Source organism: Microtus ochrogaster, chromosome 8 (assembly GCF_000317375.1).
Source record: "Microtus ochrogaster isolate Prairie Vole_2 chromosome 8, MicOch1.0, whole genome shotgun sequence".
Taxonomy (NCBI): Eukaryota; Metazoa; Chordata; class Mammalia; order Rodentia; family Cricetidae; genus Microtus; species Microtus ochrogaster.
The window spans coordinates 21479554-21496346 of record NC_022015.1 but is presented as its reverse complement, the minus strand read 5'-3'; the positions used below and the strand labels follow the sequence as shown (position 1 = coordinate 21496346).

Sequence of the window (16793 nt, the reverse complement as noted above, 5' to 3'; positions counted from 1 at the left end):
CCCCCCCCCCGCCTCCTTTAAAACAGGGCTGAGGGTGGTGAATTCCTTCATGAAAGTTCAACTCTTTTCACTCCATGTAAAATTCTTGATTGGCACATTTCACTAGTGTGTTAATGGTACAGGGCCGTTATCTCTTAGCCTTCGTTCTTTTTTGATGAACGGTTGGCTATCGTTCTTATCATTCCTCTTATATAGTATGTCTTTTGTCCTCTTCTCGCTGCTTCTAAAATATTCTTTCTATTTTCAGCCTTTTAACTATGTTGTGCCTGGGTGTGGAGTTTTTGGTTTGGGAGTTTGGGGTTGCCCTGCTCTTTTTGGGAGTTTGGTTTCCAGTATCCAATAGCTGCTCAGAATGGTTTGTAATTCCAGGTGCAGGGAACCTGACACCCTCTTCTGGCCTCTAAGAGCAATGCATGCATGTGGTTTACAGCAATAATTGTAGACAAAACACTCAAAAGAAAAATAAATAAGTCTTTTTTTTAAAAAAAAGTACTTCCTTTAACTGAATTGTCAAATTGGTGATGTTTTAGAACCATGTAATTAACATAATTTAGGATAATCTGGTTCAAGATTATTGTCTTCTTAACCTTTTATTTAACGCCTATGTCAATGCAAACCAAGCTCGAGTCAGTCCCTCGACTTCCTATACTCCCAGTCGGCACAAGAGGAGTTATGAAGATGATGACGATATGGACCTACAGCCCAACAAGCAGAAAGACCAACATGCAGGTGCCAGGCAAGCAGGTACTGTGTGCCCTTGAAAGACCCTCAGAGTGGTCCTTCCCTCAGGAGGAGACCCCTGAACCCAAGGAACAGTCGAGACCACTGGCTGCAAGGGCAAGAGGTTATTTATTGGTCAGAGTCTCTTTGGAAGACTTGCGGCCCTCAGGCTGGGCAGGGGGTCTTTTATATGGAAACGGGCAGACGGAGCAGGCAAACAGAAGTAGAAGCATGGTTACAGGAATCCCATTGGTCAGTTCAAATAAGGCTGATGGGTTCACTTGGGGACAAGTTCCTCGGGGACATGAAGGTCTGATAATAATAGCTGACTTGGCCCTATCTAGGGCACATGTAGTTTTTCCCAGAACTGTCCGTTCCCCTCCTAGGCCTGGTGTCTGACCACAGATATCCTGTTTTGGCCACCTAGGAGTACCGACTTTACCTTGAACTTACACTTGTTTGTGTGAAAGCCTTGTAAAATGGCATTACAGCAGCTAAGCTGGTGTCTTTCACCCTCACCTTCCTCTGACGTCAAGGCTCGTTGTCAGGCTTGTTCTCTGACAGTTCTCCACTGGGAACCGGTGTGGTGTGATAACCTCATTTTCACTTCATCATAACGGTGGTGTTGCTCGGAGTGAAGCTCAGGAGTAGAACTTTGGCCTTGAAGGTATGAGGCCCTGTTTCCATCCCTAGGCACTTTTGAGCATTTTTACAATGAGTACCCTTTGGCAAGCTCTGATGGATGCTTTTACTTTGAAGTGGTTGAATGGAAGATCTTTTAGTATCTTCGTAATTATTATCCCGATTCTTTTTTTTTTTTTTTTTGGTTTTTCGAGACGGTTTCTCTGTGGCTTTGGAGCCTGTCCTGGAACTAGCTCTGTAGACCAGGCTGGTCTCGAACTCACAGAGATCCGCCTGCCTCTGCCTCCCGAGTGCTGGGATTAAAGGCGTGCGCCACCATCGCCCGGCTTGTTATTCCGATTCTTGAACAATAGAAAGCATGATTGTGCTCTACCCTACAAGTGACTTAGCTGAAACCATCCTTTCTTGCTTTCCTTATGGAACCACGGTACTTCTGTTGATTTTTGTTGTTGATATTGTTTGTTTTGATTTTCAGGATAGGATTTCTCTATATAACAGCCCTGGCTATAAATTTGTGGAACTAACTCTATAGACCAGGCTGATCTTGAACTCTCAAACTAACAGAAATCTGCCTAATTCTTTTATTGGGGGTAGATGGGTGGGAAGGTTTTGTGTTGTTTTTCTAGACAGGGTTTCTCCGTGTAGCTCTGGCTGTCCTGGAACTCACTCTGTAGTCCAGGCTGGCCTCAGAGATAAAAGAATTAGCTATACTTAAGAAAAATTGAAACCCTGTCTTGAAAAACCAAAAAAAAAAAAAGAAAAATTGAACTACAAATTCATCCTGCAATTTCACATTTTTTCCCTTGATATTTCTGGCCTAAAAAAGAAAGATCAACAAAAACCAGGTGGCAGAAGGCATATGCCAGAGGCAGGCAGATTTCTGTGAAATGAAAATATTGAAATTAATTTTAAAAATTTGAAATTTATTTTGTTTGTGAACTTTTGCCTGCATGCTTGTCTTTGTACCATGTGAATGCTCTCAGAGGTTAGACTAGGCCATGGGGTCCTGGAACTGGAGTTAGGGAATGACTGTGAGCTGCCCTGTGGGTGAAGGGACCTGAGTCTGGTTCTCTGCAAGATAAGCCAGTGTTCTAGCCCTTTAACTGTTTCTAGACCTTGAGATTAACTTTTTTTGTGTGGGGGGGGGTTGAGACAGAGTTTCTCTGTAGCTTTTGGAGCCTGTCCTGGAACTAGCTCTTGTATACTGGCTGGCCTCAAACTCACAGAGATCCTTCTGCCTCTGCCTGCTGAGTGCTGGGATTGAAGGTGTGCGCCACCACCGCCTGACTAGAGATTAACTTTTTATTTTTAAAAAAATGTATATTTTATTTTTTTTGCTTATTTTTAAGTTTTTTTTTTTTTTTTTTTTTTTTTTGAGGCAGGGTCTTACTGTGCAGCACTGGCTTGGAGCTCACTGTGTAGAGGAGGCTGGCTTCAGACTCAGAGATCCTTACACACTTTGCCTCCAGTGTGCCAGGATTAAAGGCTGTGTTGCCATGCCTGGTTGGTTAAGATTGTATTTTAAATACATTTCTCCCTTTTCCTCCCTCCAAACCCACTCAAATACCCGTCCCCATTCTCCTTCAAATTCATGTTTTCCTCAGCTGGTATTTTGTGCATGTATGTGTTTATATATACATATGCCTTCCTAAGTACAACCTGTTGGATATATACAATGTTAATCGTATGTATGTTTTCAGGGATGACTGTTTGGCACTAGATAACCAATTTGTGTGCTCTTCCCTGGGGAGGGCCACCTCTCTGTTCCCAGTTTTACTCAGTTGCACGTAGTTCTTTGTGTAGGATTGAAGTCTTATGGCCTTTATCCCATGCAATTTAGCATGTTCATTGGTGTTCTCCTTGTTCAGCTCACATTTATGTAGCCATATTGGCGAGAGTTTATTTATTTATTTATTTATTTTTATTATTTATTAATTAAAGATTTTTGTCTCTTCCCCGCCACCGCCTCCCATTTCCCTCCCCTTCCCCCGATGGCAAGAGTTTACAGGTGTAGTTTCTGATATTATTAGAAGACACAGTATCACTGCAAAGTCCCCGATCCTCTGGCTCTTAAAACTTTTCTGCCACCTCTTCTAGAGTGTTCCCTGAGCCTTGGGTGCAGGAGTTGTTCTGTTAGATGCATCCATTGGCATTGGCCTCCGCAACTGCGTTTTGATTGGTTGTGGTTTTCTGTAGTGTCTTCATCTGTTACCAAGAGCAGTTTTCTTGATGAAGAGTGAGACTACATGTGTCTGTGGGTGTAAGGGTATCTTTTTATAGGTTGTTATTACGGATTAATGCTGGTTTAGTAAATTAGTGGTTGTAGCTTCTCCTTCAGGAGCTATAACTTGACTAGCAGCGAGTAGTTAACTAGGATTCCAGTGCCAGGCATGGTCTTCTTGTTTCCAGAGAGGGTCTTAGGTCCAATTAGAGCTGTTGGTCACCACCATGTGTGTGTGCCACTACTGCCCCCCAGGGTTGTCATGTTGTCCTGGTCATGCAAGTGGTTCATAAGTGTCATAGCTGGGTGGATTGAAATGAACTTGTAAAAGTACTGACCTGAACAGGAGGATGGCCTAGAGTTCAGTGCCAGCCTGTACTACACAGTGAGACCCTGTCTCAAAAAAAGGAAAAGAAACAAAATCCTTCCAATATGTTTGATGGAGTAGTTTGTTGCTATTTCAGAGTAAGAAAGCAATGAAATATTTTATGTGTCTATCTTTGTTCTGGTATAAATCAAATAGTTATTAAAACTTGACATGAGCCTTTTTCAACTCATAAACATGCTTTATGTCAAATGAAAAACACTTTTAGAATGTTCGTTTCTTTGGGCTTAGAAGTGACCGCATGCAATGCTGTTTGAGTCTAGGGGGCCTCGGTGGTCTTCACTGGTGCGGAGAGCCAAAACGCTTAGAAACTGAAGCTTCCAGTGGGCAACAGCTGAACTCCTGGAACCTCTCTTCCCCATTTGATCTGAACTTCCCCCTGCCAGGAGAGAAGGGCCCTGCCTGCCTCGTTAAGGTACAGCCTTTCCTAGTTCTTTCCACAGATGCTTCTACCTCAGAAATGAGGCATTAGAAAAGCCTCAGCATGTCTACAGGCTGTGCTGTCCTCTGGAGGCTCTAGAGGGATGGAGAGGGGACAGGATCTGGGCTGTGTCTTTTCCTTCGTCCAGCTTCAAGAGGCTGCCTGCATTCCATGACTTGTGGCTTCTCCATCTTTAAGACAGCAACACTGTGTCTATCTGACCATTCTTTTGTAGTCACATTTCCATCAGATAAAGTTCTCTCTTTGACACTGAGCCTTCTTAGCCGATCCAGGCTCTCACCACCTCAGGGTCCTTGAGTACAACTGCAGGTTCCTTTCCTTGTGAGCTCACAGACTCAGCATTTCAGCGATTGTGCTGTGACCATCTTTGGGGCTCCTTATTTTGGCTGACACAACATTCAAAGAACTGGCCAGTGTGGAACCTGGTGTGGTGGCATATACATGTAATCCCAGTGCTCAGGGAATAGAGGAAGAAAGGTGGAGAATTCACACCCGTTCTGAACTACATAGTCAGACCTTGTGTCTTAGTCAGGGTTACTGTGGTCACAATGAAACACAAGACCAAAAGCAAGTTAGGGAGGAATGGGTCTATTTAGCTTACACTTCCATATTAGTTCATCATCAAAGGAAGTCGGGACAGGAGCTTAAACAGGGCAGAAACCTGGAGGCAGGAGCTGATGCAGAGGCTGTGGAGAGAAGTACAGTTTACAGGCTTGCTCCATGAGGAATAGGCTTGCTCATGCTGAATTCAGAACCAGCCACAGGGACAGCCCCACCCACAATAGGCTGGATCCTCCCATATCTAACACTAATTAAGAAAATGCCTTGCAGGCTTGCCCATAGCCCAGTCTTGTGAGGCATTTTCTCAACTGAGGCTCCTTCCTCACTGATGAGCTCTGTCAACTTGACATGATGCTAGGCAACACACCCTGTTTCACAAAACCAGAGGGCTAAAGTCATATTCAAAAGTGGACCGCCTTTTAAATTCATAGCTACTTCCTTCCTATGTCATTTCTGACTTCATATTTTATTTCTGCTATTTTACCTTTTCAAAATCCACTTCTCGCTTGTATTTAAAATAAAGGGTGTTGTATCACATGCCTAGTCCTGCCATTCTAGAAGCTGAGATGAGGAAGATCAAGAACTCAAGGCTAGCATGAGCTACAATAACATGACCCTGATGCAAAGTAAAACTAAACTGTTTTTAGTGCTTTAAAACATCAATCCCCACACTTGGGAGGCAGAGGCCTGAGGATTGCTTTGAGTCCAAGGTCAGTATTAGACCAGCCAGGTAGGCTCTGTGGACATACCTGGCTCTGGTTTAGCTTTTGCCTGACTGCCAGCCTCTGTGGAGTGTGGTTGTTCACATGTTTGCTGACTTCGCTGTCTGACTGGCAGTACCTGGTTATGTCATTCAGTGTTAACCTGACTTTGTGTTGTTATCAGGTCTATGAAGACTGGGACTGCTTCAAAGTCAATGACGTTCTTGAGTTATATGGTGTGCTGTCTGTAGATCCTGTCCTGAGCATACTGAATAATGAAGAAAGGTGAGTGTTTGTTGGGTTTTCTTTGTTACTTTTTCGTCGGATATAATTTCAAACAGTGGCAGAGAGTTACAAAGAACGTCCTTTCCTGTGTTCAGATAGTTACCAGTTACACCACCCATGCCATGCTTGTCATGGCTGCCCTCTGTGTACTACCTCATCCCATCCTGGCAGCCCCTGGCTGTGGAAGTCAGCCAGGCACAGCAGTCTTCCCAGGGTTGTGCCACTGATGCACGAGAGTGTCATTCGTGTCCATCACTCAGTTAGGGTGGCATTGCCTGACCCGTGAGCGCTTTTCACTTTGCCGTTAATAATTTGAAAGAACTTTTGTGCATCTCAGCAACTGTTGACTTGTATTGTGTCTCTCAGAGGCACTTCATTAACTTTGTCTCTGCTACAGTTGCCATTTTCTACTGTGTCCCTCCTACAGTTGTTTTTCAAGTAATTTCTTTATGTCAGTATGAACCAATGAACTCTCATTTTATTCAATATCAGCATGTATTTTGAGGTTCAGATTTTCCTAGATTCAGCTAATAGGAGCCACAGTGAGCAAACTGTATGCAACATACTTTCTTTTGGGCACTGATGAGCTCTCAAGTCACAACACAGAGACTTATTATTACTTATGAGTGCTTGGCCTTGTCTGATGCCTGTCCCTTAGCTCTTACAACTTGTTTTAACCTGTTTCTCTTCATCTGTGTTTTCTTCTGGGCTTTTTACCTTTCCTTCATTCTGTATGTCCTACTTGTGTCTGCCTGGCCCTGGGTACCTCCTACTCTTTCTCCCTCATTCTCCTCATTTTCTTTTCCCTTGAACCTAGATTCCTCCTTCTCCTTATTCCCTGCTTTTCAGCCCTACCCATCTGTCCTCTGCCCAATTATTCAGCTTTTATTAGACCAGTGAGGTGCCTTAGGCAGTCAAAGCAACACTTCTTTATATAATTAAACAAATGCAGGATAAACAAATGTAACACCTCTTTGCCTAGATAAGTAATATTTCACATTTCCCCCTCTTTGTCTAAATAAAAAGGAAGGGTTTTAGCTTTAACATAGTAAAACTATATACAGTAAAAACAATTATCAGGTAAGGATTACATCTACAGTATCCAGTCCACTTGTATTTGGCAAATTCAGAGAAAATATTATTTATCCTATCTTGGTGAGTCCAAAGGCTTGTACCTAATTTACCTTCTATCATGACTAAAGAAACCTGCAACTATAACTATCTAGTCTTCAACTGCATCAAAGACCCCAGAAGGATATAGTATTTCCTGAGTAAACAGGAAGTACAGCACAAGCCACTTCCAAAGCTATAGAAACGGCAGAGATACCTGGCTACATAGACGGTCACCCGAGATTCCTTTGCCACATCAGGGCATCCACCTTTGTTTACAGCCCTAGGATATCTGGTAGCCTTTTCTATGAAGCAAGAATTTTGAAGGAAGGTCCTGCCATGTTTTGGCAAAGTTCGTCAGTCTTTTTCCTTTGTGTCATTCCTGTCCAGTCTGTGCACTGGGTTCTTCTGTTCTATATGGAGGTATTATATCATGCTGGGAAGAAAAACCCAGTTCCATAATCTCCCGTCAGGCACTCTCCAGTTCTCTAGAGACCTCTACTTTTCCCTGCTTCTTCAAGGTTGTGCCATCTCACGGGACTTCATGTGATCCCATTTGTCAGTTGTTACTCTCAATGCCTGTCCTCTGGGCTCCTGTTAAGAAAGTTGATGTGGGAAGTCCTCCTGAATATGTGTTGCTTTTATTGGTTGATGAATAAAGCCGTTTTGGCCAATGGCTCAGGCGTATTCCTAGCTAGCTCTTATATTTTAAATTAACCCATTTTTATTAATCTGTCTATTGCCACAAGGCTGTGGCTTACTGGTGCAGCATGTTACTCCTTCGGTGGCTACATGGCATCTCCTCGACTCTGCCCTCTCTCTCTTCTTTTCATCTATCTGTCTGTCTGTCGACCTATCTATCTATTTATATATCTATCTGTCTATGTATCTCTGTTCAGATTTCCCGCCAGGCTTTACTCTGCATGGTTCTACATAGTGAGTTCCAATACAGTCAAGACTACAATAGTGAGACCCAGTTTCAAAAAAGAAAAGGAAAAAAGAAAACAACAATGCAAAAACATTGACAGAAATTTTTCCTCATCAAGACAATGTCTCTCTATGTAACCCTGGCTATCCTGGAACTCACTTTTGTAGACCAGGATAGCCTCAAACTCATTCACTGTCTGCCTCTGTCTCCCAAGTCCTGGGTTTAAAGGTGTGTGCTACAACACCCACCAGCTTTCCTTCTCAATTACTTGATTTCTGAGGCCTCTTGATTCAGAGGGGAAAGCACAGACTGAGGTAGACTTTGTGAACTGTGAGATCTTATGGAGTTTGTATGTATGGTGTTGACCGTTGTGCATAGTATAGTTGAAGACTACATATTTTAGTCATTTGTTCAGTGGCTGCAGAGTGAGACAATCATATTCGAATTGATTAGCAAACCTCAATGTTCACACCATTTTAATCACTTGCCCACACTTTGAAGTGTGGTGGAGCATCATATGAGAATAAAATTTAGCAAAGATCATTAACAAGATAGAGGGGAATGATTCTCCATACTCAATAATAAGCTCTTGTGGCTTTGGAGAAAAGGATCCCAGGGTTGCGATGTGATGAAAATTCAGGGAACCCCTGATTTGAAATGGTCTTGTGAATGACATCCTCTGTCGGGCGCATGGCACTGTCCGCTCACTGAGTTGAACACAGTGGTCCTGGGCAGTAGAGGACACCCATTGTGCTGTGCCACAACCCAGCACTTCTGTGATAAGAAACATTTTAGATTGAGGGGCCGCATTCTGCCTTGGGAGATGGAGAATCCCATGAGCAGAATTCTGAGTCTGTCTTCAGAGCTTGTTGTTTGTACTTCTTTGCTATTTGATATCTCCACAGGGATGCTTCTGCACTGCTGGACCCCATGGAGTGCTCAGACATGGCAGAGGAGCAGAGGGTTCACAGTCCTCCAGCTTCGTTAGTGCCAAGAATTCATGTCATTTTAGCCCAGAAGCTGCAGCACATCAATCCTTTGTTACCCACTTGCCTTAACAAGGAGGAGAGCAGAGCCTGTAAGTGTAAGTGTTGGGCCCATGGGTGGCAGGCAGTTTCACCTCCATGTGGGCCATAGTCCCTGCTCAGCAGAGTGAGTTCTCTAGTAACGTCTGTGGCTTTGCCCCATTTTCTCTTTTATTCTGTCATTGACATGAAGCCTAAGGTTAGGTGGTGGTAGTGCACGCCTTTAATCCCAGCACTCAGAAGGCAGAGATAGGCAGATCTTCGTGAGTTCGAGGCCAACCTAGTCTACAGAGAGAGTTCCAGGACAGGCTACACAGAGAAAGCCTGTCTTTTATTTGTGGGGGGATGTAGAGCATACATGTGCCAGGGCATGCATGTGAACGTAAGAGGAGAACATAAAGAAGTCTCTCCTTCCACTATGTGGGTCGTTGGATCAAACTTAGGTTATCAGGTCATTGAACTTGGTGTCAGATGCCTTTATTTTCTGAGCCATCTTGCCCACTCTAATATTGGCCTCATTTGTTGACGATTATTCTAAGTTCATGCTCACTGTCCCCAGAAATGCAGTGTTCCTTCCTGTTCTTGCAGAGCTGGCGTGCATACTCTCATTTCCTTTGTTCCTTCCTTCTGCAGTTGTATCCAGTTTCATGTCTGAGTTGTCTCCAGTCAGAGCAGAGCTGCTTGGATTCCTCACTCATGCACTCTTGGGAGATAGTTTGGCTGCAGAATACCTTATATTACATCTCATCTCAACAGTGTAAGTGCTGTGCTCTTTGTGGGAACTGCAGTGTGGGGAGAGAGCGGAAGGGAAAAAGTGTGGTTTCGGTTGTTTGTTGTAAGTGTCAGCTCCATATTCAAATAGGATTTTTCTTGTTACATAGAACAAATGTTGCACCAAATACAGATTCTTTTTCACCGTGTCTTAGTTTCACACAAAACATTTTGTGGGTTTTTTTTGTTTGTTTGTTTTTGTTGTTTTTTTAACATTTATTTATTTATTATGTATACAGTATTCTGTCTGTATGTATGCCTGCAGGCCAGAAGAGGATGCCAGACCTCATTACAGATGGTTGTGAGCCACCATATGGTTGCTGGGAATTGAACTCAGGACCTTTAGAAGAGCAGGCAATGCTCTTAACCTCTGAGCCATCTCTCCAGCCCCACACAAAACATTTTGATTATGTCTTCTTAGTAAACATTAGAGGCAAGATCAGACAGTACATGACTGATGAGTGAAACGAACTGTTGTATCTTTTTTGCATTCTTTTTCCCCTTCTTTATGGGAATGTAGCTTAACCCAGGGTCTCCTTGTGCCTTACCACTAAGTTGCATACCCATACCCATTTGTATTATACTTCTCCAGGCTTTGCTTTTAAGCAGTGATGCCTGTCTTTATTTCTTTTTAGTTTGTATATTGACTTTATCTCCTCCTCACACACCCCTTTTTTCCTTCTAATTTTTCTTTTTTTTTTTTTTGAGATGAGGTTTCTCTGTGTAGTCCTGGCTGTCCTGGCTCTTGCTCTGTAGACTAGACTGGCCTTAAACTCAGAGATCTGCCTGTCTCTGCCTCCTAAGACTATTTTTTTTTTCGAGACAGGGTTTCTCTGTAACTCTGCTGCCTGTCCCGGAACTAGCTCTTGTAGACCAGGCTGGCCTCGAACTCACAGAGATCCGCCTGCCTCTGCCTCCCGAGTGCTGGGATTAAAGGCATGCGCCACCACCGCCCGGCTGCCTCCTGAGACTGTTAAAGGCGTGTGCTGCCACCCCACAACAGGTTTTTTGTTTTGCTTTAAAAACTAATGTATCCTAATACCGGGAAGAAAATTGCCTGCTCTCCCATGCCAGTCTCTTCCCATTTACTACTTGTGTGTGTTCTTTGTTTATATCCGCGTGTTATGTTTACTAATGTGGGTGTCACTTGTGGTTAAAGCACAGATCCTTATCTTGTTTTTTTCCATTTAATGCTTAGTTAGCTCCGTTTTCCCTTTTTTTTATTTTTTTGATTTGTTTTGGGGTTTTTTTGGTTTTGTGGGGGTTTTTTTGTTTTGTTTTTTGTTTTTTTGAACATGGGGTGTCACTATGAAGTCCTGGCCTGGAACCTTCTATATAGTCCAGGCTAGCTCTGGAACTCATAAAGATCCTTTTGCTTCTGTTTCCTGAGTGCAAGGATTGAGGGCATGCAACCACACCCTGCCTTCTTGACAAGCTTTCTAATGACTGTGTTCTATTTCATTATATTTGTGCCATACTGTAACCTTTTCCCAAAATGTTAGACCTTCACACTTTGTGCATGCGCGTGTGCACGCACGTGTGTAAGTAAATGCTGTTACAGTCAGCATCTTTTCACTATAACTCCTTCCTTTCTCCTGGTGGCATCCAAGACAGTAGGTAATGCCTGGAAGCAAGGCTCAAGTCAGAGCTCTGTCATGGTTTGACTGGTTGCACATCCCTAATTGTTGTAATAGTGAGCGGCGGGGCTGCGTCCCCAGCACCCCGGCCGCCTGGCTAGCTTATTACACATACACTGTATTCTTTTAAACACTGCTTGGCCCTTTTCTATCTAGCCTCTTCTAGGCTAACTCTCGCACCTGGACTAGCCCATTTCTAATAATCTGCTGTAGCCCACGAGGTGGCTTACCAGGGAGAGTCTAGCCTACGTCCATCCAGGGTCGGAGCTTCATCGCGTGTGTCTGCCCAGGAGCTGGGAGCATGGCGTCTCTGTGCTCACTTCCTCTTCCTCCCAGCATTCTGTTCTGTTTACTCCTCCCACCTATGTTTTAACCTATGAGGCCAAGCAGTTTCTTTATTACTTAACCAATGACCTTCCTCCATCACCTAATGGAAAAGCCTGAAGTGCTGGGAAGTCTGAAGTAGCTGAGCCACAGGCATACTGCTGAAGTCACACTGGGAAGCAGTAGCTACCAGCTCACACTAGGCATGCTTATCCAGGGAAGTTTGCAAACGTTCTGAAGCACTTAAGTCTCAGTATTTTGGATCAGGGTGCTCTACTTGTACTTCAGAGTTCTCAATACTGCCCACCTTGAAATGTTTGGAGAGGGGTGAAAAGGCATGTGAGCAGTCATTTAAGTATTGATTATTCTTTAACTGCTGCTGTTCTGATAGATAAAATAGCTGGTGTTCTGCAAAAACCATTAAATTTATTTTTATTTTATGTGTATGGCTGTTTTGCCTGCATATCTGTGCATGCAGTGCTGGTAGAAGCCAGAAGAGGGCGTCTTCTTGAGTTCTGCATATCTGTGCATGCAGTACTGGTGGAAGCCAGAAGAGGGCGTCTTCTTCTTGAGTTCCGAGGACGGCTGTGAGCTCCTGTGTGGGTGCTAGGAATTGAGCCATGGTCTCTGGAAAAGCAGCCAGTGCTCTCAACCACTGAGCCATTTCTTCCTGCTTCTGTAAAATGTCTAATGCTGGTATTTCAGTATCTTACCTTTGTTTTTGTTTGTTTTGTTTTGTTTTTTCTTTTCCCCTCTTCTAGATATACAAGAAGAGACGTTCTTCCACTAGGAAAATTTACAGTTAACCTGAGTGGCTGCCCACAAAATAGCACCTTCACAGAACACCTCTATCGGATCATTCAACACCTTGTCCCAGCAGTAAGATAATATTCTGATAAAGTATTATGAAGAACAAGGCTAATTATTTTCTACTCACCTCAAGTACTAACTTTGTGTTCCTTGTGGATCTCATTGACAAGCGACAACACCCGCCAACTGACATAATTTAAAATGTACCCTCAGCATTGACACTGATTGGCCCAGCACAAATTTGTAAATCTAAACATTAATGCAATGACAGTAACTCCCTCAAGATCACGCTTCCTGCCGCTGCCAGTTTGTCCCTTCAGTTTGGCCATTTGTGTACATATTAAACTTGAGATCTAAATAAGCTGAGTTCTCTCAGCTGCCCATCTCCATGGCCCAGTTAGGTACTGTTTGGAACCATCTGGAGTGTACCATTTGTGTGTCGGGATCTTGGGGATAGGGGAATTGCTCTGATGAGTGGTATATCTAAAAATGTTGGCCACTTCTTTGGGTCTTAAAAAGTGAAGCCAGGCAGGCCCTTCACTGAACAACCCGTCACGCTGTGCTTCAGGCCCTGCAGAAGCAGCAGAGTCCCAAGGACTTGGGGCCACTTACTCAACAGGCTATGCTTTCACTAATTTCTATATTGAATAATTCATTATATTTATCAAAATAGTCATAAAACTGACACTGTTTTGGGTTTTCCCCTAGATTTTCTAGTCCGTCTCCGCATTTGCACCTATGGTGATGTGTTTTGATCTGGGGTGTTGTCGATGATAGCTGGTGTAGTATCTGAAAGCCTGTTGCTGGCGTTTGTACGTTCTCTATGGTAAAACTCATCTGTCTTCCATTTTGAAGGAGTGAGGGTAAATGTGTGACCTATTCATAAACCCTGTAACAGGGTCTTAGCAGTTCCCAAAACCCACAGCTCCTGAAATAAGCTCTGAGTTTTATGTGCTTGTAGTACAAGACCAAGAAAGTAATTGCTGGTGTGTGCTTTAAAAATTCATGGCAGAAGGCTGGAGAGGTGGCTCAGAGGTTAAGAGCAGTGACTGCTCTTCTAGAGGATCTGAGTTCAATTCCCAGCAACTACATGGTGACTCACAACCATCTGTAATGAGATCTAGTGCCCTCTTCTGGCCTGCAGGCAGAACACTTTATACATAATAAATCTTTTAAAAAAAAAATTCATGGCAGGACAACGACCACTTGAAATGGGATAAGGAGACACTGGTGGTGCCCATATGCCCATCTATACAGAATGGCCTAAGACTCATGGGTGGTTTTGGAGCTGACCTGGTGGCTCCCTAGCTGGGGTCATGTCCTTCCTCTCTCCTACTTGGAGTAAGGGATGTCCGTGAAGAAGCTGGTGTAGTACCAGCTCTCAGACACAGAGTGGCGCCAGAGGCCATCCAGCTGTCAGTTGTGAGCCCAGGGGTTCTCAGGCTACATTTTTACATGGGAGAGGGTGGAGGAAGGGGCTGAGAAGTGACAGTGTGGTGTGTGTTTGCATTTTGTTCTGGTCACTTTTTCTTGTTTTGTTTTTCACTGACCCTGTCTCCTCTTTCATCTGGCACTAGGCCCTTTCTCAGTGCTCCTCTCTGTAATAGAACACTCAGCTTTGACTACTGGTTATATGTGTCCTGCCTGTGGTTCTGTCTCAGCCCCAGCACCTGGCCACTCTTTTCTTTGTTTTGAGATGTGTGCATGTATGTCGGTGCAGCATGTACATGCCAGGTGCCCACGGGAACCAGCAGAGGGTGTTGGTCCCCTGGCACTGGAGTTATGGACAGTTATAAGCCTCTGTGTGGGTGTTGGGAGTAGAACCCATATCTTTGCAAGAACAAGTGTTCTTACACTGAGCCGTCTCTGCAGCCAGCCACCTTTTTTTGACAAGCTTCACCTCTTCTGGGACTTGTTCTGAATCTGTAAACAATTCCCACTCTGGTTTCTAAGAAAATTAAGCCAAAGTATTTAAAATTCTCTTAGCTGTGATCTTCCTCCTGCACAGGCTCCCTACCCTGTGCTGTTCTGAAGGCTGCACCATGTAGAGTAGAGGAGCCCGGAGCAGACGAGAGACTGCCGGGTGTGGTGGGGGCTGGAGGAATGGGAGCCATGCTCTGGGCTGCAGTGTGGGCTGTCTTAAAGGAATAGTAAAGTTCAGCCTCTGGGTGTCTGATATTTGAACTGTCTACCACTTGTTTCAGAGTAAAAATTACTCATCAAGACTTAAAAAAAAAAAACACCACACACACACAAATTTTCTTTGTATCTCTGGCTGGCCTTATCTCTCCAGCGTGCTCCAGGCCCAGCTGAAGACAGAGAACAAGTAGCTGTAAGAAGCATGGCTTGTGGTGTGGCCACAGCTTCTTCCCTTAGAAATGGTGTCTTACCATGTGAAGCACACGTGTTTTGACTCAATATGTGTCTGTGTGTATTTTCTAATAGAGAAACTTGGATCCTTCCTCATTACAATTTCTGTTTCAGTCTTTTCGTCTACAGATGACGATAGAAAACATGAACCAATTGAAACTCATTCCCCACAAAGACTATACAGCCAACCGATTGGTCAGCGGTCTCCTCCAGCTGCCCAACAACACGTCCCTGGTCATTGATGAGACTCTTCTAGAGCAGGGGCAGTTGGACACCTCAGGTAGGCATGCAAACCTCCTGTCCTCTTGTGGCTTTGCTCCATTTAGTCAGACCTAGCAATGACTTCTAAGGCAAACTTAGAGTTACCAGATATTTTTAAAACATGCATGTATCACAAACTGTGTATACTAACTGTTTTATTATGATATTCTGTTGGTTGCCTGTTAGCTCAGAAAGGGTAGAAAAGATTTAATGTAATACTTTATATATCCCATAAATAATTTTTAATGATTTCGGGGGGGGGGGATAGACCATTTGGTTTAAACTAGCCTCAGTTATGGAATATGTTAAAAAAACAAGCCGGGAGATGGTGGCCACACCTTTAATCCCAGTACTTGGGAGGCAGGGGCAGGCGGATCTCTGTGAATTCGAGACCAACCTGGTTTACAGAGCAAGTTCCAGGACAGCCAGGACTACACAGTCATCCCCCCCCCCAAAAAAAAAAAAAGACGAGAGAGCTGCTAGCTCTTGTTCCCATGAAGAGCGTGCAGTGCTGGGAGTAGTGACGCTGTGCTGGGAGGAGGTGGGGTACAAAAAATAGATGAAAAAATAATGAACGCTGGGAATTTATAAGGCAAAGGGGAGCCTAAAATCAGGAAGGTTTATCCAGGGGTGGTGGCACCCACCAACATTCCTGTCACTTGGAAGGTAGAGGCAGGAGAACTAGGAGTTCAAGGCTAGCCTGGGCTTCTTCTTTCAACCCTCTCTCAAAAATATATAAATTGTGAAAACTCAACAACCTTACTTTCTAAAGAAATGATTTCCCATCTTATAACCATGACCTGGGAAGTAATGAACTTACCAGAGTCCCACTTTGTTGGCATTAGCATTGGGTGAGTTTTGGCCTCAGAAAGTTCAGGTTGGCCCAGTACTGCTGGAGCTTATTACCTAACACCTGGCTTACTGACATTGCACTTATTAAGTTCTTGGCTACCGTTACCTTTGTCTAAGCAGCAGAAAATCACATGTGTTAAGATCATTGTCAGCCAAACTAATTTGAGTATGTGATTAAAACCACATCACTGCCAGTAACGGTCTTGCTCTTCCAGGTGTTCATAATGTGACTGCCCTGAGCAACCTGATAACCTGGCAGAAGGTAGACTATGACTTCAGTTACCACCAGATGGAGTTCCCGTGCAACATCAACGTCCTCATCACTTCTGAGGGGAGGTCCCTGCTCCCGGTATGACAGCTCATGGTTAAGTGGAGGGTTATTGTTGCCACTTTGTCCATTTCTGTTGCTTAGATTGTCCCTGTGTGCAGATGCAGGCACTTGTGCAGTGTGTGTCAAGGCCACAGGTCGCCCTTGGGTATTGTTTCTCCAGAACTGTACACCTTTTGAGACAGGGTCTCTGACTGGCCTGGACCTACCCAAGTAGGCTAATTGGTCTGACGGTCCAGCAAGCCACAGATTCACCTGGGGACTACAAGGGTATACCAACATACCCTTCATTTTTATGTAGATTCTAGGGTTTAAGGCTAGACTTCAAGCTGTGTGTGTGTGTTTTGAAGGTTTTTTGTTTTTTGGTTTTTCGAGACAGGGTTTCTCTGTGGCTTTGGAGCCTGTCCTGGAACTAGCTCT

General features: G+C 44.0%; 1 protein-coding gene across 2 annotated transcripts in view; it reads left to right on the top strand.

The window, feature by feature from the left end:
* The window catches only part of Mcmbp (minichromosome maintenance complex binding protein), a 46184-nt gene that overhangs the window by 22396 nt on the left and 6995 nt on the right, over positions 1 to 16793 (top strand). Inside the window, exons 6-13 of one of the 2 annotated variants that reach the window (XM_005351352.2) lie at positions 600 to 744; positions 4232 to 4383; positions 5857 to 5957; positions 8901 to 9073; positions 9654 to 9777; positions 12514 to 12631; positions 15047 to 15212; positions 16261 to 16394. In XM_005351352.2, the coding sequence (XP_005351409.1) occupies positions 600 to 744; positions 4232 to 4383; positions 5857 to 5957; positions 8901 to 9073; positions 9654 to 9777; positions 12514 to 12631; positions 15047 to 15212; positions 16261 to 16394 (1113 nt within the window). Of the gene's footprint in view, positions 1 to 599; positions 745 to 4231; positions 4384 to 5856; positions 5958 to 8900; positions 9080 to 9653; positions 9778 to 12513; positions 12632 to 15046; positions 15213 to 16260; positions 16395 to 16793 lie in introns of both variants that reach the window. The other variant, XM_005351351.2, reaches the window with a different exon arrangement.